Below are 25615 nucleotides of genomic sequence, written 5' to 3' on the forward strand. Positions count from 1 at the left end.
TAACCAGCAGGTAGCCTAGTGGTTAGTGTTGGGCCAGTAACCAGCAGGTAGCCTAGTGGTTAGTGTTGGGCCAGTAACCAGCAGGTAGCCTAGTGGTTAGTGTTGGGCCAGTAACCAGCAGGTAGCCTAGTGGTTAGAGTGTTGGGCCAGTAACCAGCAGGTAGCCTAGTGGTTAGTGTTGGACTAGTAACCAGCAGGTAGCCTAGTGGTTAGTGTTGGACTAGTAACCAGCAGGTAGCCTAGTGGTTAGCGTGTTGGGCCAGTAACCAGCAGGTAGCCTAGTGGTTAGTGTTGGACTAGTAACCAGCAGGTAGCCTAGTGGTTAGTGTTGGGCCAGTAACCAGCAGGTAGCCTAGTGGTTAGTGTTGGACTAGTAACCAGCAGGTAGCCTAGTGGTTAGTGTTGGGCCAGTAACCAGCAGGTAGCCTAGTGGTTAGTGTTGGGCCAGTAACCAGCAGGTAGCCTATTGTTTCTGCATCCTATGTAATGTATTCTGAGTGATGCCTCCCCTCCTCCCTGTCCAGAGAAATCAGTCATTTAAGTTGTTGGGGCAGCAGGTAGCCTAGTGGTTAGCGTGTTGGGCCAGTAACCAGCAGGTAGCCTAGTGGTTAGTGTTGGACTAGTAACCAGCAGGTAGCCTAGTGGTTAGTGTTGGACTAGTAACCAGCAGGTAGCCTAGTGGTTAGTGTTGGGCCAGTAACCAGCAGGTAGCCTAGTGGTTAGCGTGTTGGGACAGTAACCAGCAGGTAGTCTAGTGGTTAGAGTGTTGGACTAGTAACCAGCAGGTAGCCTAGTGGTTAGAGTGTTGGACTAGTAACCAGCAGGTAACCTAGTGGTTAGTGTTGGGCCAGTAACCAGCAGGTAGCCTAGTGGTTAGTGTTGGGCCAGTAACCAGCAGGTAGCCTAGTGGTTAGTGTTGGGCTAGTAACCAGCAGGTAGTCTAGTGGTTAGTGTTGGGCCAGTAACCAGCAGGTAGCCTAGTGGTTAGTGTTGGGCCAGTAACCAGCAGGTAGCCTAGTGGTTAGAGTGTTGGGCCAGTAACCAGCAGGTAGCCTAGTGGTTAGCGTGTTGGGCCAGTAACCAGCAGGTAGCCTAGTGGTTAGCGTGTTGGGCCAGTAACCAGCAGGTAGCCTAGTGGTTAGAGTGTTGGGCCAGTAACCAGCAGGTAGCCTAGTGGTTAGAGTGTTGGACTAGTAACCAGCAGGTAACCTAGTGGTTAGAGTGTTGGGCCAGTAACCAGCAGGTAGCCTAGTGGTTAGAGTGTTGGGCCAGTAACCAGCAGGTAGTCTAGTGGTTAGAGTGTTGGACTAGTAACCAGCAGGTAGCCTAGTGGTTAGAGTGTTGGGCCAGTAACCAGCAGGTAGTCTAGTGGTTAGAGTGTTGGAGTAGTAACCAGCGGATAGCCTAGTGGTTAGAGTTTTGGGCCAGTAACCAGCAGGTAGCCTAGTGGTTAGAGTGTTGGGCCAGTAACCAGCAGGTAGACTAGTGGTTAGAGCGTTGGACTAGTAACCAGCAGGTTGCTAGATTGAATCCCTGAGCTGACAAGGTAAAAATCTGTCGTTCTGCCCCTGAACAAGGCAGTTAACCCACTGTTCCTAGGCTGTCATTGAAAATAAGAATGTGTTCTTAACCTAGTTAAATAAAATCATGTCCTATTCTACATCCTGATATTACTGTAACGCCCCTGGGTTTATCAACACGGAAATTGACTCGATAGCAAGCCGGACTTCGGGCTAGAAGGTCGAGGGTTCTAGACCTGCTCCCTGCCTGTTTCATTACATTACTATGACCACTAGAAGGTGCTGTTCGTGCTATTAGGTGATTGTATGACACTATGGGTTTAATTGGCCACTGTTTCAAATGTTAACTTTTTATCATTTGTGTCACCAATCCAGTGCAAGTCAATGGTACCTATATTAGCATTTCCACGCTTCAAGTCTAACTCATTCTAAAGTATCAACAAATGGATTCAATAATGTTACTTATAGATGATTTGGATTAGGTTGTGAATGATTTTAATCTCGTTCTCCGTTTACATCTTTCCGGTGGCTACGATACCGTCAGGAAGTTGGGTTTATATAGGTACCATTGACTTGCATTGGATTTGTGACACAAATGCTAAAAAGTTAGCATTTGAGACAGTGTCCATGTAAACAAAACTCCTACAGTAGACGTCTTCGTACATTTGTGTGTAATGTCATGGAACTGAGAGTCATGATCAAGGACTAGCTGTGAGAGAGAGACAGAAAGAGAGAGATGGGGACGTCTCATCTGCAGAAGAAGAAGTGGGAGGTGGAATAAAGAAGTGGGACCGATGTAGCTAGATTATTCAAACAATAAGGATAGGTAGTCAATATAAGCACAGTCGTAGGCAGCGATTCTCACCTGAACCTTCCTCCGCAGTGTTGGCATTGGTCCCCGATCCAGCCGGGGCTGCACACACAGTTGCCCGTTACCGTGTTGCATTGCCCATTCATGCACGGTTTGTCGCATTCTTTCGCCTCGGTGACAGCGGGAAGTCCAAAGAGCAGCCCGAACACGGAGAAAAGGAGCAGTGTTTGGAGCATCGAGCCCCGGCCACCAACCTCCACCAGCCCGCTGGTCAGGCTCCGGCTGCGGCCAGCATCACAGCAGGCCCTCCGCCATATCGCCCCGTCCATTCTCCTAACGTCTACTGCCTGAAACAAGTCCGCGCCACCAGTCCACTCCTGGTCGTATCTGGATGCGACCGGCTTGGTTTTCAAGCTCTGTGGTAATTCGAGAGGGACAACGTTGTTGATAGAATGATTTCTATCTCCTTGTTGTGAATGATTCTAATCTCGTTCTCCGTTTACATCTTTCCGGTGGCTACGATACCACCACCGCATATTGACATCAGGAAATGGGGTTTATTACACACGGAAATGCGTAATGACTAACAGATGGCGCGGGGACTTGAATTTTATTATGGGAATACAATTCCAATTGAATTTGTTCCAGTAAGTTTATGGTCAGTTTTATCTTACACGTTATAAATATGTTTTTAATTGAATTCCATTAAGGTTTATTTAGGGTGACCGCATTTAAAGTGTTGAGTGCTGAAGCGCACAGGGCATAAACATCGTCTGTCCTCGGTTGTAACACTCACGACCGATTTCCAAACTGCCTCTGGAAGCAACGGCAGCACGACAACTGATCATCGGGAGCTTCATGAAATTGGTTTCCGTGGCCAAGCAACTTTACACCACCCTAAAATCAACATACGCAATGCCAGCTTTGGCTGGAGTGGTGTACAGCTCGCCGCCATTGGATTCAGGAGCAGTCGAAACGCATTCTCTGGAGTGATGAATCACGCTTCACCATCTGGCTCATCTGGTTTTGGCAGATGCCAGCATGACAATGCCCCTGTGCACAAAGCGAGGTCCAGGAGGAGGAGAAATGGTCTGGGGATGTTTTTCATGGTTCGGCCCCAATGACCCCATTCACAAAGTGAGGTCCATACAGAAATGGTTTGTCGAGATCGGTGTGGAAGAACTTGACTGGCCTGCACAGAGCCCTGACCTCAACCCCATCGAACACCTTTGGGATGAATTGGAACGCAGTCTGCGAGCCAGGCCTAATCACCCAACATCAGAGCCCGACCTCACTAATACTCTTGTGGCTGAATGGAAGCAAGTCCCTGCAGCAATGTTCCAACATCTAGTGGAAAGCCTTCCCAGAAGAGTGGAGGCTGTTATAGCAGCAATGTTCCAACATCTAGTGGAAAGCCTTCCCAGAAGAGTGGAGGCTGTTATAGGAGCAATGTTCCAACATCTAGTGGAAAGCCTTCCCAGAAGACTGGAGGCTATTATAGCAGCAATGTTCCAACATCTAGTGGAAAGCCTTCCCAGAAGAGTGGAGGCTGTTATAGCAGCAATGTTCCAACATCTAGTGGAAAGCCTTCCCAGAAGAGTGGAGGCTGTTATAGCAGCAATGTTCCAACATCTAGTGGAAAGCCTTCCCAGAAGAGTGGAGGCTGTTATAGCAGCAAAGGGGGGGACCAACTCCATTTTAAAGCCCATGATTTTGGAATGAGATGTTCGACGAGCAGGTATCCACATACTTTTGGTTATCTAGTGTATATGTGACCAACAGATGCATACCTGCACCTGTACATAGCCCATCTATAATTTAGCCCAAACAACTACCTCTTTCCCTACTGTATTTATTTATTTTGCTCCTTTGCTCCCCATTATTTTTATTCTCTACTTTGCACATTCTTCCACTGCAAATCTACCATTCCAGTGTTTTACTTGCTATATTGTATTTACTTCGCCACCATGGCCTTTTTTTGCCTTTACCTCCCTTATCTCACCTCATTTGCTCACATCGTATATAGACTTATTTTTCTAATGTATGTTTGTTTTACTCCATGTGTAACTCTGTGTCGTTGTATGTGTCGAAATGCTTTGCTTTATCTTGGCCAGGTCGCAATTGTAAATGAGAACTTGTTCTCAACTTGCCTACCTGGTTAAATAAAGGTGAAATAAAAATAAAATAAAAAATATCTATTCCCTGTCATGTGAAATCCATGGATTAGGGCCTAATGAATTTATTTCAATTGACAGATTTCCTTATATGAACTGTAACTCAGTAAAATGTTTGAAATTGTTGCATGTTGCGTTTATATTCTCATTAATCAGAAGTAATTCTATTCAGTTGTCCTCCAGGGCATCGTGGATGAAATGGGAAGAGACATCGACTGGACCAAGTGTTCACGATGTGCTGAGATCCTCCACCTTCTGCACCTATGGACAGGAGAAGGTGAGAGACTACAAGATGTTGGGGGACAGCGCGTAAATCAGCCAACCCTTCCTTTTCACTGTCACGCCCAAACGAGATAATGGTGCCCTGCAATCCTAGAACAAGAATGCCTGTGTGAGTCATGGGAGGGTGGTCATTGAGCAGACATTTGGCCGGATGACATGCAAGTGGAGGGACCTCAAACACCAGAGTAGATGTGGTGGTGAAGACCATTATGGCGCTATGCACGCTGCATATTGGTCCTGCTGACAGGGGTGATGAGTATCCACAGGGTTGCCCAAGGAAGGGGGACGATAACCACTAATGACATTAAGTTCATTAAGTTCAAATTGAAGTTTGATAAGATATTTCCATTCTGTGTTGGATTGAATTAAATGAATGAATGAAATGTTATTTTCATGTCAAATCACCAGTTGTCAACCCATCCCTTCACAATATCAACCCATCCCTTCACAATATCAACCCTTCACAATATCAACCCATCCCTTCACAATGTCAACCCTTCCCTTCACAATATCAACCCATCCCTTCACAATGTCAACCCATCCCTTCACAATGTCAACCCATCCCTTCACAATATCAACCCTCCCTTCACAATGTCTACCCATCCCTTCACAATGTCTACCCATCCCTTCACAATATCAACCCATCCCTTCACAATGTCAACCCATCCCTTCACAATATCAACCCATCCCTTCACAATATCAACCCATCACAATGTCAACCCATCCCTTCACAATATCAACCCATACCTTCACAATATCAACCCATCCCTTCACAATATCAACCCATCCCTTCACAATATCAACCCTTCCCTTCACAATGTCAACCCATCCCTTCACAATATCAACCCGTCCCTTCACAATATCAACCCATCCCATCACAATGTCAACCCATCCCATCAATGTCAACCCATCCCTTCACAATATCAACCCTTCCCTTCACAATGTCAACCCATCCCTTCACAATGTCAACCCATCCCTTCACAATATCAACCCATCCCTTCACAATGTCAACCCATCCCTTCACAATGTCAACCCATCCCTTCACAATATCAACCCATCCCTTCACAATATCAACCCATCCCTTCACAATGTCAACCCATCCCTTCACAATGTCAACCCATCACAATGTCAACCCATCCCTTCACAATGTCAACCCATCCCATCACAATGTAAACCCATCCCTTCACAATGTCAACCCATCACAATATCAACCCATCACAATGTCAACCCATCCCTTCACAATGTCAACCCATCCCATCACAATGTCAACCCTTCACAATGTCAACCCACCTCTTCACAATGTCAACTCATCCCTTCACAATGTCAACCCATCCCTTCACAATATCAACCCATCCCTTCACAATGTCAACCCATCCCATCACAACGTCAACCCATCCCTTCACAATGTCAACCCATCCCTTCACAATGTCAACCCATCCCTTCACAATGTCAACCCATACCTTGACAATGTCAACCCATAACAATATCAACCCATCACAATGTCAACCCATCCCTTCACAATGTCAACCCACCTCTTCACAATGTCAACCCATCCCTTCACAATGTCAACCCACCTCTTCACAATGTCAACCCATCCCTTCACAATGTCAACCCATCACAATGTCAACCCATCCCTTCACAATGTCAAACCATCCCTTCACAATGTCAACCCATCCCTTCACAATGTCAACCCATCCCTTCACAATGTCAACCCATCCCTTCACAATGTCAACCCATCCCTTCACAGTGTCAACCCATCCCATCACAATGTCAACCCATTCCATCACAATGTCAACCCATCACAATGTCAACCCATCCCATCACAATGTCAACCCATCCCTTCACAATGTCAACCCACCTCTTCACAATGTCAACCCAACCCTTCACAATGTCAACCCATCACAATGTCAACCCATCACAATGTCAACCCATCACAATGTCAACCCATCCCTTCACAATGTCAACCCACCTCTTCACAATGTCAACCCATCCCTTCACAATGTCAACCCACCTCTTCACAATGTCAACCCAACCCTTCACAATGTCAACCCATCCCTTCACAATGTCAACCCATCCCATCACAATGTCAACCCATCACAATGTCAACCCACCTCTTCACAATGTCAACCCAACCCATCACAATGTCAACCCATCCCTTCACAATGTCAACCCATCACAATGTCAACCCACCTCTTCACAATGTCAACCCAACCCATCACAATGTCAACCCATCCCATCACAATGTCAACCCATCACAATGTCAACCCATCCCATGACAATGTCAACCCATCACAATGTCAACCCATCCCTTCACAATATCAACCCATCCCTTCACAATGTCAACCCATCCCTTCACAATGTCAACCCATCCCTTCACAATATCAACCCACCTCTTCACAATGTCAACCCAACCCATCACAATGTCAACCCATCACAATGTCAACCCATCCCATCACAATGTCAACCCATCACAATATCAACCCACCTCTTCACAATGTCAACCCATCACAATATCAACCTACCTCTTCACAATGTCAACCCATCCCATCACAATGTCAACCCATCACAATATCAACCCACCTCTTCACAATGTCAACCCATCACAATGTCAACCCATCACAATGTCAACCCACCTCTTCACAATGTCAACCCATCCCTTCACAATGTCAACCCACCTCTTCACAATGTCAACCCAACCCTTCACAATGTCAACCCATCCCTTCACAATGTCAACCCATCCCATCACAATGTCAACCCATCACAATGTCAACCCATCACAATGTCAACCCACCTCTTCACAATGTCAACCCAACCCATCACAATGTCAACCCATCACAATGTCAACCCATCACAATGTCAACCCACCTCTTCACAATGTCAACCCAACCCATCACAATGTCAACCCATCCCTTCACAATGTCAACCCATCACAATGTCAACCCACCTCTTCACAATGTCAACCCATCACAATGTCAACCCATCCCATGACAATGTCAACCCATCACAATGTCAACCCATCCCTTCACAATATCAACCCATCCCTTCACAATGTCAACCCATCCCTTCACAATATCAACCCACCTCTTCACAATGTCAACCCAACCCATCACAATGTCAACCCAACCCATCACAATGTCAACCCAACCCATCACAATGTCAACCCATCACAATGTCAACCCATCCCATCACAATGTCAACCCATCACAATATCAACCCACCTCTTCACAATGTCAACCCATCACAATATCAACCCACCTCTTCACAATGTCAACCCATCCCATCACAATGTCAACCCATCACAATATCAACCCACCTCTTCACAATGTCAACCCATCCCTTCACAATGTCAACCCATCACAATATCAACCCACCTCTTCACAATGTCAACCCATCCCTTCACAATGTCAACCCACCTCTTCACAATGTCAACCCAACCCTTCACAATGTCAACCCATCCCTTCACAATGTCAACCCATCCCATCACAATGTCAACCCATCACAATGTCAACCCATCACAATGTCAACCCACCTCTTCACAATGTCAACCCAACCCATCACAATGTCAACCCATCCCTTCACAATGTCAACCCATCACAATATCAACCCACCTCTTCACAATGTCAACCCATCCCTTCACAATGTCAACCCATCACAATATCAACCCACCTCTTCACAATGTCAACCCATCCCTTCACAATGTCAACCCACCTCTTCACAATGTCAACCCATCCCTTCACAATGTCAACCCATCACAATATCAACCCACCTCTTCACAATGTCAACCCATCCCTTCACAATGTCAACCCATCACAATATCAACCCACCTCTTCACAATGTCAACCCATCCCTTCACAATGTCAACCCACCTCTTCACAATGTCAACCCATCCCTTCACAATGTCAACCCATCACAATATCAACCCACCTCTTCACAATGTCAACCCATCCCTTCACAATGTCAACCCATCACAATATCAACCCACCTCTTCACAATGTCAACCCATCACAATATCAACCTACCTCTTCACAATGTCAACCCATCCCATCACAATGTCAACCCATCACAATATCAACCCACCTCTTCACAATGTCAACCCATCACAATGTCAACCCATCACAATGTCAACCCACCTCTTCACAATGTCAACCCATCCCTTCACAATGTCAACCCACCTCTTCACAATGTCAACCCAACCCTTCACAATGTCAACCCATCCCTTCACAATGTCAACCCATCCCATCACAATGTCAACCCATCACAATGTCAACCCATCACAATGTCAACCCACCTCTTCACAATGTCAACCCAACCCATCACAATGTCAACCCATCACAATGTCAACCCATCACAATGTCAACCCACCTCTTCACAATGTCAACCCAACCCATCACAATGTCAACCCATCCCTTCACAATGTCAACCCATCACAATGTCAACCCACCTCTTCACAATGTCAACCCATCACAATGTCAACCCATCCCATGACAATGTCAACCCATCACAATGTCAACCCATCCCTTCACAATATCAACCCATCCCTTCACAATGTCAACCCATCCCTTCACAATATCAACCCACCTCTTCACAATGTCAACCCAACCCATCACAATGTCAACCCAACCCATCACAATGTCAACCCAACCCATCACAATGTCAACCCATCACAATGTCAACCCATCCCATCACAATGTCAACCCATCACAATATCAACCCACCTCTTCACAATGTCAACCCATCACAATATCAACCCACCTCTTCACAATGTCAACCCATCCCATCACAATGTCAACCCATCACAATATCAACCCACCTCTTCACAATGTCAACCCATCCCTTCACAATGTCAACCCATCACAATATCAACCCACCTCTTCACAATGTCAACCCATCCCTTCACAATGTCAACCCACCTCTTCACAATGTCAACCCAACCCTTCACAATGTCAACCCATCCCTTCACAATGTCAACCCATCCCATCACAATGTCAACCCATCACAATGTCAACCCATCACAATGTCAACCCACCTCTTCACAATGTCAACCCAACCCATCACAATGTCAACCCATCCCTTCACAATGTCAACCCATCACAATATCAACCCACCTCTTCACAATGTCAACCCATCCCTTCACAATGTCAACCCATCACAATATCAACCCACCTCTTCACAATGTCAACCCATCCCTTCACAATGTCAACCCACCTCTTCACAATGTCAACCCATCCCTTCACAATGTCAACCCATCACAATATCAACCCACCTCTTCACAATGTCAACCCATCCCTTCACAATGTCAACCCATCACAATATCAACCCACCTCTTCACAATGTCAACCCATCCCTTCACAATGTCAACCCACCTCTTCACAATGTCAACCCATCCCTTCACAATGTCAACCCATCACAATATCAACCCACCTCTTCACAATGTCAACCCATCCCTTCACAATGTCAACCCATCACAATATCAACCCACCTCTTCACAATGTCAACCCATCCCTTCACAATGTCAACCCATCCCATCACAATGTCAACCCATCACAATGTCAACCCACCTCTTCACAATGTCAACCCAACCCATCACAATGTCAACCCATCCCATCACAATGTCAACCCATCACAATGTCAACCCATCCCATCACAATGTCAACCCATCACAATATCAACCCACCTCTTCACAATGTCAACCCATCCCTTCACAATGTCAACCCATCACAATATCAACCCACCTCTTCACAATATCAACCCACCTCTTCACAATGTCAACCCACCTCTTCACAATATCAACCCACCTCTTCACAATATCAACCCACCTCTTCACAATATCAACCCACCTCTTCACAATATCAACCCACCTCTTCACAATATCAACCCACCTCTTCACAATGTCAACCCACCTCTTCACAATATCAACCCACCTCTTCACAATATCAACCCACCTCTTCACAATATCAACCCACCTCTTCACAATATCAACCCACCTCTTCACAATATCAACCCACCTCTTCACAATATCAACCCACCTCTTCACAATATCAACCCACCTCTTCACAATATCATGTGATTTTTATTTTATATATTTTTAATTTAACTTAGCAAGTCAGTTAAGAACAAATTCTTATTTACAATGACAGCCTACCAGGAAACAGTGGGTTAACTGCCTCGTTCGACACACACTTTACTTTGCCTAGTTAAATGTACTTGACTCATTTGAAATTAACATACATACACAATCATTTTCGTAGAGAACATTTTATTTTCCTGTTTCATATTACAGCATTATGTTCACCTTGGTCATGAAACCCATAACCAACATAACTCAAAGGGACAATCTGCAGTTGCTACATTCATTTTGGGACTTTTTAAATGGAACGATAAGTACCCATTGATTCTTGAAGAACATAACTTCTAAATGCCTCATTGAGCTTAGTTCAACTGTCGTACCCCATCAGAACCCAACATATAAACTTGTTTTTCTGCAATGTTTGGTAACAACATACATTTAAAAAGGTACTTGTCTTGGACTGAAATAGGTTATGGTACTCATTTTGGGTACCAGTACTGTTTACATTTAGCTGCAGGAGCTCCACAATACTTTTGAGCTCAAATTCTATAAAAGGAACACGAGCTCATGCAGTAGAAAATCTGAGGAGTCGGTACTCAGCTCCGGTGAGCTACTGCCCATGTCAAGCATTTAATGTAAACAAACACTGTATAGCTTCGAAACTTAAATTCTATCAAAATATCACCTGGGGTGGCAGGTAGCCTAGTGGTTAGAGTGTTGGTCCAGTAACCAAAAGGTTGCTGGATCGAATCCCTGAGCTGACAAGGTGGTAAACATGTGTTGTTCTGCCCCTGAACAAGGCAGTTAACCCACTGTTTCCTGGTAGGCTGTCATTGTAAATAAGATGTTTTTCTTAACTGACTTGCTAAGTTCAAACACAGTATAAAAATCACAATGTTGTGGAAAGACTGCTGTGAGGATATCATCTGGTTGAGGATATCATCTGGTTGAGGATATCATCTGGTTGAGGACATCATCTGGTTGAGGATATCATCTGGTTGAGGACATCATCTGGTTGAGGATATCATCTGGTTGAGGATATCATCTGGTTGAGGATATCATCTGGTTGAGGATATCATCTGGTTGAGGACATCATCTGGTTGAGGATATCATCTGGTTGAGGATATCATCTGGTTGAGGACATCATCTGGTTGAGGATATCATCTGGTTGAGGACATCATCTGGTTGAGGATATCATCTGGTTGAGGATATCATCTGGTTGAGGACATCATCTGGTTGAGGATATCATCTGGTTGAGGATATCATCTGGTTGAGGATATCATCTGGTTGAGGATATCATCTGGTTGAGCATCTCTTGATGTCTGGCTGGTGTCTTCAGAGTTCCTCAAGAACCACAGAAGAGGGTTGTTGTCTGCCCTCTGCCTGTGAAAGGGTTGGTAGACTGCCTGGTTGGCACTGTTGACGGGGCCTCATTGGTGGGCATTTCATGGCTGTGAATTCCCAAAGCTTCTGGTCTCCTGATCTCCATGCTGCTGTGCTGATAACTGGATAATCTATTTCATGGTTCCATTTCATTAAAATACTGAGAACAGATTCTCCCTGTCGTACTGTTATTGTCTTTTGATGAGCTTCCTCAAGGGTGGACCATTTCCTGGCTACGTTATCTGGGTCAAAGGTCTCTGTATTGGGTGGACAGCTTGGCAGCCAACCAAAGTCGTTTAATTTCACCCTTAACTGTCTTCACACTGGCAGTCTTTTCTGCAAGGCTTTTTGGCAAATCTCTGCCACCCGCTTCTAAATTATTCTGCATTAAATCAATAAGATTTTCATTTTAATTTATTTAATTAGGGAAGTCAGTTAAGAACAAATCCTTATTTAAATTGACAGCCAACCCCGGCCAAACCTGGACGATGCTGGGCCAGTTGTGCGCCGCCCTATTGGACTCCCAATCACGGCCGGATGTGATGCAGCCTGGATTCGAACCAGGGACTGTAGTGACGCCTCTTGCACTGAGATGCGGTGAATGTTGCAAGAAAGAGGATTAGTTCTCAACTGAACACATCGTTGGTCAGCAGGGAGATTGTGCTTGTGGAAGCCTGGACTGTCTCTCTTGACTGGTTAGCAGGGAGGCTGGACTGTCTCTCTTGACTGGTTAGCAGGGAGGCTGGACTGTCTCTCTTGGCTGGTTAGCAGGGAGGCTGGACTGTCTCTCTTGGCTGGTTAGCAGGGAGGCTGGACTGTCTCTCTTGGCTGGTTAGCAGGAAGCCTGGACTGTCTCTCTTGACTGGTTAGCAGGGAGGCTGGACTGTCTCTCTTGGCTGGTTAGCAGGGAGGCTGGACTGTCTCTCTTGACTGGTTAGCAGGGAGGCTGGACTGTCTCTCTTGGCTGGTTAGCAGGAAGCCTGGACTGTCTCTCTTGACTGGTTAGCAGGGAGGCTGGACTGTCTCTCTTGACTGGTTAGCAGGAAGGCTGAACTGTCTCTCTTGTCTGCTTTGCCACCATGTGTCTCTTCAACCTCACAGCTGGCCTCAAGACCTAGATTAATAATTAAATCTCATCAGTTCATTGTACAATGATAGATGTTAATAGCTGTATAACAGACAAATAATTTGAATATGTAGCTAGAGTTTTTATTATTATTACTAATATTTCACCTTTATTTTACCAGGTAGACCAGATCACCTTTATTTAACCAGGTAGACCAGATCACCTTTATTTAACCAGGTAGGCCAGATCACCTTTATTTAACCAGGTAGACCAGATCACCTTTATTTAACCAGGTAGACCAGATCACCTTTATTTAACCAGGTAGGCCAGTTGAGAACAAGTTCTCATTTACAACTGTGACCTGGACAAGATAAAGCAAAGCAGTGCGACAAAAACAAGTTACAGATGGAATAAACAAACGTACAGTCAATAATACAGTAGGAAAATCTGTATACAGTGTGTGCAAATGGAGTAAGGAAGTAAGGCAATAAATAGGCCAACATTGGCAAAACAATTTAGCAATTAACAATGACCAATTAACACTGGAGTGATAGATGTGCAGATGAGGATGTGCAAGTAGAAATGCTGGTGTGCAAAAGAGCAGAAAAACAAAAACAAATATGGGGATGAGGTAGGTGGCTGGTTGGAGGGGCTATTTATAGATGGCTGTGTACAGCTGCAGCGGTTGGTAAGCTGCTCTGACAGCTGATGTTTAAAGTTAGAGTGGAAGATAAGTCTCCAACTTCAGTGATTTTTGAAATTCGTATCAGTCATTGGCAGCAGAGAACTGGAAGGAAAGGCAGCCAAAGGAAGTGTTGGCTTTGGGGGTGACCAGTGAAATATACCTGCTGGAGCGCGTGCTATGGGTGGGTGTTGCTATGGTGACCAGTGCCCTGAGATGAGATGGAGCTTTACCTAGCAAAGATATATAGATGACCTGGAGCCAGTGGGTTTGGCGACGAATATGTAGCGAGGACCAGCCAACGAGAGCGTACAGGTCGCAGTGGTGGCTAGAGACATTTTTCAACTTAACAAGCACGTGAACTCTTAAAGTAAACTCTTCATCAGGAATAAGCTTGAATGATCCACAGCTGGTTAGTATACTTGAGGGGTTCCTTTTTGTTCCCGATCAATGAACAAATTCATGTTCTTGTTTGCATACACTGAAACCCAAGAGGCTGCAAGCTTAGGGACATGAGGTTTTTACAATGATAGGTATTAGCTATCTTCAACAGCATCTGCTCTTGCTAGCTAGCATTAGCTAGCACTTTCTACTGTAGTGTCAGAGTAGCTAGCTAGTCAATTATTTTGATCTCAGCCATAGCTTTTATATTTCAGAACTTTACCTAACAATAATCAATCCAAAACAATACGGCCAATATAAATGCACGTTGCGGAAAAAACAGACCAAACATAAATGTTCTACAGTTTAAAACAAACTTTTATAATAATCTTACCATAAGTGAAGGGGCCACCATGTTTTCTGTTGAAGTGATGTCAGTGACCGTTCAGGTCGGAGAAGGCGGAGCTCTAGAAAGAGTTGGATGACCGTTCAGGTCGGAGAAGGCGGAGCTCTAGAAAGAGTTGGATGACCGTTCAGGTCGGAGAAGTCGGAGCTCTAGAAAGAGTTGGATGACCGTTCAGGTCGGAGAAGGCGGAGCTCTAGAAAGAGTTGGATGACCGTTCAGGTCGGAGAAGGCGGAGCTCTAGAAAGAGTTGGATGACCGTTCAGGTCGGAGAAGGCGGAGCTCTAGAAAGAGTTGGATGACCGTTCAGGTCGGAGAAGGCGGAGCTCTAGAAAGAGTTGGATGACCGTTCAGGTCGGAGAAGGCGGAGCTCTAGAAAGAGTTGGATGACCGTTCAGGTCGGAGAAGGCGGAGCTCTAGAAAGAGTTGGATGACCGTTCAGGTCGGAGAAGGCGGAGCTCTAGAAAGAGTTGGATGACCGTTCAGGTCGGAGAAGGCGGAGCTCTAGAAAGAGTTGGATGACCGTTCAGGTCGGAGAAGGCGGAGCTCTAGAAAGAGTTGGATGACCGTTCAAATACATTTTATCCAGTTGAACGCTCAGTTTGTTTTGGATGAGACTGACGTTATGACCAAAACAATCCCATTTTTCAAACAGAAATTTGCTGTAGCACTAATTCCAAAAAGTTTTAGAAAGTTAGGAACAAATATACAACAGGCAGTTAGGGAATGCCAAGGCTAACTTTTTCAAACAGAAATTTGCATCCTGTAGTAATAACTCAAAAAAGTTCTGGGACAAAAAGTCCATGTAGAATAAGAGCACCTCCTCCCAGCTGCCCACTGCACTGAGGCTAGGAAACACGGTCACCACCAATAAACCTACGATAATCGATCATTTAAGTAAGCATTTTTCTACGGCTGGCCATGCTTTCCACCTGGCTACCCCAACCCCAACAGCTCTGCACCCCCCGCAGTAACTTGCCCAAGCCCCCCCTGCTTCTCCTTTACCCAAATCCAGATAGCTAAAGTTCTGATAGAGCTGCAACATCTGGACCCCTACAAATCAGCCAGGCTAGACAATCTGAACCCTCTCTTTCTAAAATGATCTGCTGCAATTGTTGCCACCCCTATTACTAGCCTGTTCAACCTCTCTTTCATATCGCCTGAGTTCCCCAAAGATTGGAAAGCTGTTGTGGTCATCCCCCTATTCAAAGGAGGAGACACTATAGACCCAAACTGTTATAGACCTATATCTATCCTACCCTGCCTTTCTAAAATCTTTGAAAGCCAAGTTAACAAACAGATCAGAGACCATTTTGAATCTCACCATACCCTTTCTGCTATGCAATCTGGTTTCAGAGCTGGTCATGGGTGCACCTCAGCCACACTCAAGGTCCTAAATGATATCTTAACCGCCATCGATAAGAAACATTACTGTGCAGCCGAATTCATTGATCTGGCCAAGGCTTTCGACTCTGTCAATCACCACATCCTCATCGTCAGACTCGACAGCCTTGGTTTCTCAAATGATTGCCTCGCCTGGTTCACCAACTACTTCTCTGATAGAGTTCAGTGTGTCAAATCGGAGGGTCTGTTGTCCGGACCTCTGGCAGTCTCTATGGGGGTGCCACAGGGTTCAATTCTTGGACCGACTCTCTTCTCTGTATACATCAATGAGGTCGCTCTTGCTGCTGGTGAGTCTCTGATCCACCTCTACGCAGACGACACCATTCTGTATACTTCTGGCCCTTTTTTGGACACTGTGTTAACAACCCTCCAGATGAGCTTCAATGCCATACAACTCTCCTTCCGTGGCCTCCAATTGCTCTTAAATACAAGTAAAACTAAATGCATGCTCTTCAACCGATCGCTGCCTGCACCTACCCGCCTGTCCAACATTACTACTCTGGACGGCTCTGACTTAGAATACGTGGACAACTACAAATACCTGGGTGTCTGGTTAGACTGTAAACTCTCCTTCCAGACCCACATCAAACATCTCCAATCCAAAGTTAAATATAGAATTGGCTTCCTATTTCGCAACAAAGCACCCTTCACTCATGCTGCCAAACATACCCTTGTAAAACTGACCATCCTACCAATCCTCGACTTCGGCGATGTCATTTACAAAATAGCCTCCATAACCCTACTCAACAAATTGGATGCAGTCTATCACAGTGCAATCCGTTTTGTCACCAAAGCCCCATATACTACCCACCATTGCGACCTGTACGCTCTCGTTGGCTGGCCCTCGCTTCATACTCGTCGCCAAACCCACTGGCTCCATGTCATCTACAAGACCCTGCTAGGTAAAATCCCACCTTATCTCAGCTCGCTGGTCACCATAGCATCACCCACCTGTAGCATGCGCTCCAGCAGGTATATCTCTCTAGTCACCCCCAAAACCAATTCTTTCTTTGGCCGCCTCTCCTTCCAGTTCTCTGCTGCCAATGACTGGAACGAACTACAAAAATCTTTGAAAATAGCTTTCAGCACCAGCTGTCAGGGCAGCTCACAGATTACTGCATCTGTACATAGCTCACCTATACTTTAGCCCAAACAACTACCTCTTTCCCTACTGTATTTTATTTATTTATTTTGCTCCTTTGCACCCCATTATTTCTATCTCTACTTTGCACATTCTTCCACTGCAAATCTACCATTCCAGTGTTTTACTTGCTATATTGTATTTACTTTGCCACCATGGCCTTTTTGCCTTTACCTCCCTTATCTCACCTCATTTGCTCACATCGTATATAGACTTGTTTATACTGTATTATTGACTGTATGTTTGTTTTACTCCATGTGTAACTCTGTGTTGTTGAATGTGTCGAACTGCTTTGCTTTATCTTGGACAGGTCGCAATTGTAAATGAGAACTTGTTCTCAACTAGCTTACCTGGTTAAATAAAGGTGTTCTCAACTAGCCTACCTGGTTAAATAAAGGTGTTCTCAACTGGCCTACCTGGTTAAATAAAGGTGATCTGGTCTACCTGGTTAAATAAAGGTGATGTGGTCTACCTGGTTAAATAAAGGTGAAAACAATAATAATAATACAAAATAATAATAGCACCTAAGCTATATAAATATATATTTTTAATGTACCTGTAGAATGGAAGAGGTTTAAAGACTTCCATAATTCCTTTCGTCAGCTATAGCAGCTGATGGTTTTTAGATGACATAACACTTGAGGAGACATAATGTAAGGGCCTATGTATTTTACAATATGTTTCACAAATCTAACCCTAACCCTATCTTTTCCCTTGTGTTTCTGACTGCCCTCCCCACTTCCCATTTATTTGTCATATACACATGAAATACACGGCGTATACACAGTGTACTGGAACGCTTCCTTGCAGGTTAACCTGTCGACAACGCAACAATAGAACAAGTCAGTAGCTAAGTGAATAAAAAGAGTAATAACAAATAAAATCTCTATGAAATTTTACCAATTTAATAATGGCCCGTTTTTAAAATGTTTTTTTTTTTACAAATAGTTACATAGTCTATATGGTTTATAACACACATGACCCAAGAATGTTTACTTGTAGAATGTTATTGATTATAGGACCTTTAAGATTAATTTGGTCAGTTCCACCTCTTCAACATTGCCCAGTTTAATACAGGGTTAATATGAATATCACAGTTCAGCTTCAGTCCACCGGGGGGCACTGTGTCACTGTCAGAAGACATGTTTCAGTCAGAAAAACTCGAATCTCTTCGGTCTCAGCTAGCTAGCCAGCCAGTAGCTATCGGAAGCAGCTATCCAGCCAAGCCAGCTACAGAAACGAAACTCATCAAATGCACTCTCGCTCGAAATAAACACTTTATGACTTAAATCAATATCCTTAGCTTGCCCATTCACTAAATAATACTGATAAATAACTGACTGACACCAAATAGCTTAAGGATGCTAAGTGCTAACGGTACCTTATTAGCATTAGCCAACCCTTATACTGAGGCAGAATAGCTAGGTAGCTTCCACCAGGGCGTTTCGCTGAATGATGACGTCCACATCGAACCGTCCTGTAGGGTTGGGGGGGAGGGGCCAAGGGACATGGGCCACTGCGTTGTGAAGTATTGACCAATCGCAGCAGCTGCCGCATCCGTTCAGGGGCTTCCCTGCAGTGCCTAGTTCTGGCTTTCCACTAGATAACACAGCCGCAAAGTAAAATTGAAAATGGTAGGTTTTGCAAGGTTAGGAATAAGGCTAGCAGTGTTGTTAGGGTTAAGGTTTAAAATCTGATTTTAAGAAGAGGGGTTTAGCCACAATTATGACTGTGGTTGTGTTAACTAGTGACATCCCCACTACTGCCTAGTGCAGTATACAGTATTTTATTTTAAATACTGCATAGCAAATTATGTTATGGAAACTCATATCAGACTGAAACAACACACATCAAAAGGTTTGGGGCTGGACCATGAGAAGGTTCTGGGCTGGACCATGAGAAGGTTCAGGGCTGGACCATGAGAAGGTTCAGGGCTGGACCATGAGAAGGTTCAGGGCTGGACCATGAGAAGGTTCAGGGCTGGACCATGAGAAGGTTCTGGGCTGGACCATGAGAAGGTTCAGGGCTGGACCATGAGAAGGTTCAGGGCTGGACCATGAGAAGGTTCAGGGCTGGACCATGAGAAGGTTCTGGGCTGGACCATGAGAAGGTTCGGGGCTGGACCATGAGAAGGTTTGGGGCTGGACCACTTGCTTATGGTGCCACAATGCGCTGGACAACAGTCCATAGCGCTCTGTTGTTCATGACAGCTGGTAGGTCCTCTGTTCTGAGGCCAGGGTCTCAACAGATGTCCACGAAGGTTACGTCTGGCCTTCCAGGTCTTCACCTGTGAGAGGGTAGCAAGTACCCACAGCGTGAGACCGATGCCTGGCCGCCGGCTCAGGGTGTCTGAAACAGTGACCAACACACACACACACACACACACACACACACACACACACACACACACACACAGGAACAAAAACACACCAAAGCACACTAAACTTTACAAATGTAATAGAAGTGTTTATTAAATGTAAGACTTGGAAGAAGTCACCATATTTCAATGCACTTCATGGGACGAAGTGCATTCATCATATATTTATATATATATGTACCACCAACCCAAAACTGATTGATTTCGGCATTAAACATAAATAAAACAAAATAAACATATTTACATCATTACCAGATCATATGAACAGATAGATTTAACTACAGGTCAAAGGTTAGGGGTCAAGGGAGAGGTCAGAGGTGCAGAACCAGACATCCAGGGAAAGAAGAGAGAAGAGAAGAAGAGAGGAGAGAAGAAGAGAGGAGAGAAGAAGAGAGGAGAGAAGAAGAGAGGAGAGAAGAAGAGAGGAGAGAAGAAGAGGAGAGAAGAAGAGAGGAGAGAAGAAGAAGAGAGGAGAGAAGAAGAGAGGAGAGAAGAAGAGAGGAGAGAAGGAGAGAGGAGAGAAGAAGAGAGGAGAGAAGAAGAGAGGAGAGAAGAAGAGAGGAGAGAAGAAGAGAGGAGAGAAGAAGAGAGGAGAGAAGAAGAGAGGAGAGAAGAAGAGAGGAGAGAAGAAGGGAGGAGAGAAGAAGAGAGGAGAGAAGGAGGGAGGAGAGAAGGAGGGAGGAGAGAAGGAGGGAGGAGAGAAGAAGGGAGGAGAGAAGAAGGGAGGAGGAGACAGAAAAACGTAATATCCGTTAGATAACTATCTTATAAACTAATTCAACTATAGTTGTCATTTATAACACTACTTCTAGAACTAAAAGCAGAGATGACAGTATTATCTAAAGGTCTTAGATACTCTTGATTGCAGACAGACAGAAATACAATTTAGGTACTTGCTGCAGATGTTCTCAGAGTTTGAAGGCAAAGTCAGAGAACGGTAAATCCTTCATATAGTCCATAAAACATGAATACAAATAAAACAACCCTCTTTGCTGGGACTCGGATACAGTAGGTCAAAGGAAAAAGATTATAAACTGTAAGATCTAGTCTGAACATTTAAACCAGGGGTGTATTCATTAGTGCACACCGTAGCAAAACATTTTGCAATGGAAAACCAGAGGTTTTTTTATTGGACAAATTCAGCGAGGTCCCTCCCTGTTGTTTCAGCCTTATTGGTTCCATTTGGTTCAACCCAGTTTGGGTTATAAAAAAAAATCAAAAATAAGTGATTTTATTTTGACCAAACCTCAGCAGACTCTCCTCTCTACTCAACAGAAGACTCTGTCATCTCTACTCAACAGAACCAGCTCTACCTCAGCAGACTCTCCTCTCTCATCTCTGCTCAACAGAACCAGCTCTACCTCAGCAGACTCTCCTCTCTCATCTCTACTCAACAGAACCAGCTCTACCTCAGCAGACTCTCTTCTCTCATCTCTACTCAACAGAACCAGATATCTGCTGTAAATTTATCAGCTTATCCAGTCAAAAACTTTACAGTAATCAAAAACTTTACAGTAATCAAAAAAGATTGCAGGATTATATGAAAAAAGCCTTTCAAAAATCATTAGAAAAAGTACAATTGATAAAACAATAATTATAGTACATTACAATTATCAGTGATAAGAGTAACAAGGACTTGATAAGACTTTTCTAAAGCACTGCTCTCCTGTCCAGAGGAGAAAACATGGTGTTTATCACATAATGAAAGGTCCAACATGTTATTGGGAGGTCCTCCTCAACTTAGAATCAGTTCATTCTTGTTCAGGGCCTAAATGAAACACAGACCGAGGAAGAGCCACCTTATAGAGCAATTGACATTTAAAGGCAAGTTCTAATCAAGCCAACATGAGATGACATGTAGATGAGAACCTGTTCTCAACTGGCCGTTAAATATAAGGTGGGAAAACCAAACATACGGAGCGTTTTCCGTGAATGTGGTCTACGCAAACATGGGAATATTGCCTTTAAAACGTGCAGAGAGGACCCAAACGTGATCGGACTGAATCTGGCCCCTATAGGTGACAGTCAACTTAGAAATACAACCACTCTCACTTCTATTTCTTAGATAGAAAGAACCATGTCTATGACACAGTATCCTCCGGGAGACCAGATCACATTCAGCTAGCGATCCAAGTGCAGCTATCCTCTCTCTCCCTTCATCGGATATCATAATGCTTCACTCTGTCAGTGCCATTTACAAAGCGATGGAACCGTATTACAGTCTCAGTCAGTATATATACACAGGTGTGACCACACCGCATCTTTTCACAACATACAATCATTTGAATTGTTTTGTTTACTTATTTACAACATTGGCAGGGAGAACATTTTGGAAAATCGTTGTCCTGCTCTGGCTAGCAACTTAAACGGAGTTGACTTTCTGCATTTACAACAAACAAACAAAAAAGAAAGCTTGAGGAATTCTTAGCCCTGTGATCCCCATCATGCTGTAGAAACATTCCCCAGCACCATTCATTAATTCATTCCAGTGGAGGGCAGAGCAGGTCTCCTGGTCCAAGGCAGGTCAGATATCAGATGCACAAACACCAAGGCAGTTAACACCCAACAAACCTCCTAAGGCCTAAAGCAATACATTTAAATCATCTTAAACAGAACTAGCAGGAAAAATGTTTTTCTCCCAAGTCAGGCATGTCTGTCTCAGCCTCCAGTTCTCAGCACTAGTTCAGTACTAGTTGTCAGTACTAGTTACCAGTTGTTAAGGACCGTTCATGTTAGAACAAGGTGTCATCTAGATATGGTTGATAAGGTACAGGGTTCAGCAGGGCTCAGCAGGAGGGAGAGATTGAATGAACAAACACTGTGGGAGAGTACGGTTACTGTAGTAGGGTTACTGATGGGAACAATGTGAGAGAGATGTCCAACAGGGTCTCTTTGGTGCTGTGTAAGAGGGAGGAGGTTCTGTCTGGCATTAGACTGAGAATGTGGGAACAGGGGTGACTGGCATGTGTGTGTGTATCGTGTGTGTGTGTGTGCGTGTTGCGTGTGTGTTGTGTGTGTGTAGCGTGTGTGTTGTGTGTGTGTAGCGTGTGTGTTGCGTGTGTGTTGTGTGCGTGTGTGTGTGTGTGTGCGTTGCGTGTGTGTGTTGAGTTCGTGTGTGTGTGTGTGTGTGTGTGTGTGTGTTCAGGAAGAGGTTATAGAGGTGCGTGCAGGCCATCCGGCTGACGAGGCGCTGTATGTCCGGGATCGTTGTCGGACCGCCAGGCGACACGGGACTTCCAGTTCCTGAAACAGAGGCTCCTCCGTGATGTCAGCAGCCTCAGGACGCTCCGCCGGGTTAAGGGACAACATACTACGGACCATGCCCAGCTAGAGTACACAGGAGAGACACATCAGGGTACACGACACCACACACTACCATCTGATCACTACGATCTGATCACTACGATCTGATCACTACGATCTGATCAATATCAAAACATACCCAACTGATCAGATACAATACTGATTCATTTCCTAAGAGTAGTACATTTCAGGCCATGATTGTATTTTATTCCATCTATGATATTATTGTATCAAGCTTTGTAACAGTGTTTTCGCCTGTTATTTAATTCTCCATTTGGACCAGGAGATAGAAGCAGACAGACAGCAGAGACAGTAGGAGGCGCCAGAGAGCCAGCAGAGACAGTAGGAGGCGCCAGAGAGCCAGCAGAGACAGTAGGAGGCGCCAGAGAGCCAGCAGAGACAGTAGGAGGCACCAGAGAGCCAGCAGAGACAGTAGGAGGTGCCAGAGAGCCAGCAGAGACAGTAGGAGGCACACGAGAGCCAGCAGAGACAGTAGGAGCTGCCAGAGAGCCAGCAGAGACAGTAGGAGGCGCCAGAGAGCCAGCAGAGACAGTAGGAGGCGCCAGAGAGCCAGCAGAGACAGTAGGAGGCGCCAGAGAGCCAGCAGAGACAGTAGGAGGCACCAGACAGACAGCAGAGACAGTAGGAGGCGCCAGAGAGCCAGCAGAGACAGTAGGAGGCGCCAGAGAGCCAGCAGAGACAGTAGGAGGCGCCAGAGAGCCAGCAGAGACAGTAGGAGGCGCCAGAGAGCCAGCAGAGACAGTAGGAGGCGCCAGACAGACAGCAGAGACAGTAGGAGGCGCCAGAGAGCCAGCAGAGACAGTAGGAGGCGCCAGGGAGCCAGCAGAGACGGTAGGAGGCGTCAGACAGAGAGCAGAGACAGTAGGAGGCGCCAGACAGACAGCAGAGACAGTAGGAGGCGCCAGAGAGACAGCAGAGACAGTAGGAGGCGCCAGAGAGCCAGCAGAGACAGTAGGAGGCGCCAGAGAGCCAGCAGAGACAGTAGGAGGTGCCAGAGAGCCAGCAGAGACAGCAGGGGGCGCCAGAGAGACATTAGGAGGCGCCAGAGAGCCAGCAGAGACAGTAGGAGGTGCCAGAGAGCCAGCAGAGACAGTAGGAGGCGCCAGAGAGCCAGCAGAGACAGTAGGCGGTGCCAGAGAGCCAGCAGAGACAGCAGGGGGCGCCAGAGAGACATTAGGAGGCGCCAGAGAGCCAGCAGAGACAGTAGGAGGTGCCAGAGAGCCAGCAGAGACAGTAGGAGGCGCCAGACAGACAGCAGGAGGTGCCAGATAGACAGCAGAGGCAGTAGGAGGCGCCAGAGAGACAGCAGAGACAGTAGGAGGCGCCAGAGAGCCAGCAGAGACAGTAGGAGGCGTCAGACAGCAGAGACCGTAGGAGGCGCCAGAGAGCCAGCAGAGACAGTAGGAGGCGCCAGACAGACAGCAGAGACAGTAGGAGGCGCCAGACAGACAGCAGGAGGTGCCAGACAGACAGCAGAGGCAGTAGGAGGCGCCAGAGAGACAGCAGAGACAGTAGGAGGCGCCAGAGAGCCAGCAGAGACAGTAGGAGGCGCCAGAGAGCCAGCAGAGACAGTAGGAGGCGCCAGAGAGCCAGCAGAGACAGTAGGAGGCGCCAGACAGACAGCAGATATACACTACTTACCTCCTGGACGTTGTTCTTGGAGAAGACAGCAGGAAACTGCAGCCCTCGGACTTCAGTCAGAGTCTGGAGATAAACATGGTATCATGGACAATACTGTACTAGTACTAGTACTATTCACCCTGGTGAGTTTTTATATAGTACTACACACCCCGGTGAGTTTTTATATAGTACTACACACCCCGGTGAGTTTTTATATAGTACTACACACCCCAGTGAGTTTTTATATAGTACTACACACCCCGGTGAGTTTTTATATAGTACTACACACCCCGGTGAGTTTTTATATAGTACTACACACCCCGGTGAGTTTTTATATAGTACTACACACCCCGGTGAGTTTTTATATAGTACTACACACCCTGGTGAGTTTTTATATAGTACTACACACCCCGGTGAGTTTTTATTTAGTACTACACACCCCGGTGAGTTTTTATATAGTACTACACACCCCGGTGAGTTTTTATTTAGTACTACACACCCCGGTGAGTTTTTATATAGTACTACACACCCCGGTGAGTTTTTATTTCGTACTATTCACCATTGTATGGTACTCACCCTGACTCTCTCCATCTGTGTCCTGAAGGGACAGAGCAGCTCAAACAGGATCAGACCCAGAGAGTAGATATCCACTTTGTGAGAGTACAAGTCACCAGACAACTGGAGAGGAGAGAGAGCAAGGTTATGGTTACAGTTAGATAGATAAACATCTCTAATCTAGAAGACTACAGAGTTCAGGGTAACAAGAGAGTAGATATCCACTTTGTGAGAGTAAAGGTTAAGACACGGATAGACATCTTGGTTACATCTCTATTATACTGCTCTACGAGTCTAACAGGAGGAGTTACCAGACAGACAATTTACCAGTCTAAAATATCTATTACATGAACCAGGACAGGGGGAACCAGGACAGGGTGAACCAGGATGAACCAGGACAGGATGAACCAGGACAGGGTGAACCA

The 25615-nt window shown here is 45.5% G+C and overlaps 2 protein-coding genes across 3 annotated transcripts in view; both read right to left on the reverse strand.

Moving 5' to 3' along the window:
- Window positions 1-2909, reverse strand: part of atrn (attractin) — a 238845-nt gene extending 235936 nt beyond the window's left edge. Inside the window, 1 exon segment of the mRNA XM_090221488.1 lies at window positions 2386-2909. Coding sequence (XP_090077614.1) covers window positions 2386-2660 — 275 coding nt within the window. The 5' untranslated portion in view covers window positions 2661-2909.
- A 16850-nt stretch (window positions 2910-19759) lies between these two features.
- The window catches only part of eif2ak3 (eukaryotic translation initiation factor 2 alpha kinase 3), a 90889-nt gene continuing 85033 nt past the window's right edge, over window positions 19760-25615 (reverse strand). The window contains exons 15-18 of one of the 2 annotated variants that reach the window (XR_005039514.2): window positions 25212-25313; window positions 24657-24719; window positions 21053-23018; window positions 19760-20937 (exon numbers count right to left, since the gene is read on the reverse strand). Coding sequence is in view for 1 of the 2 variants with exons in the window: in XM_036962473.2 (XP_036818368.2) it covers window positions 22833-23018; window positions 24657-24719; window positions 25212-25313 (351 nt within the window). In the remaining variant the exon portion in view is untranslated. Of the gene's footprint in view, window positions 23019-24656; window positions 24720-25211; window positions 25314-25615 lie in introns of both variants that reach the window. The other variant, XM_036962473.2, reaches the window with a different exon arrangement.

The sequence above is a fragment of the Oncorhynchus mykiss genome, chromosome 25 (genome assembly GCF_057628025.1).
Source record: "Oncorhynchus mykiss isolate SJ-2025 chromosome 25, ASM5762802v1, whole genome shotgun sequence".
In the NCBI taxonomy this organism is placed as follows: domain Eukaryota; kingdom Metazoa; phylum Chordata; class Actinopteri; order Salmoniformes; family Salmonidae; genus Oncorhynchus; species Oncorhynchus mykiss.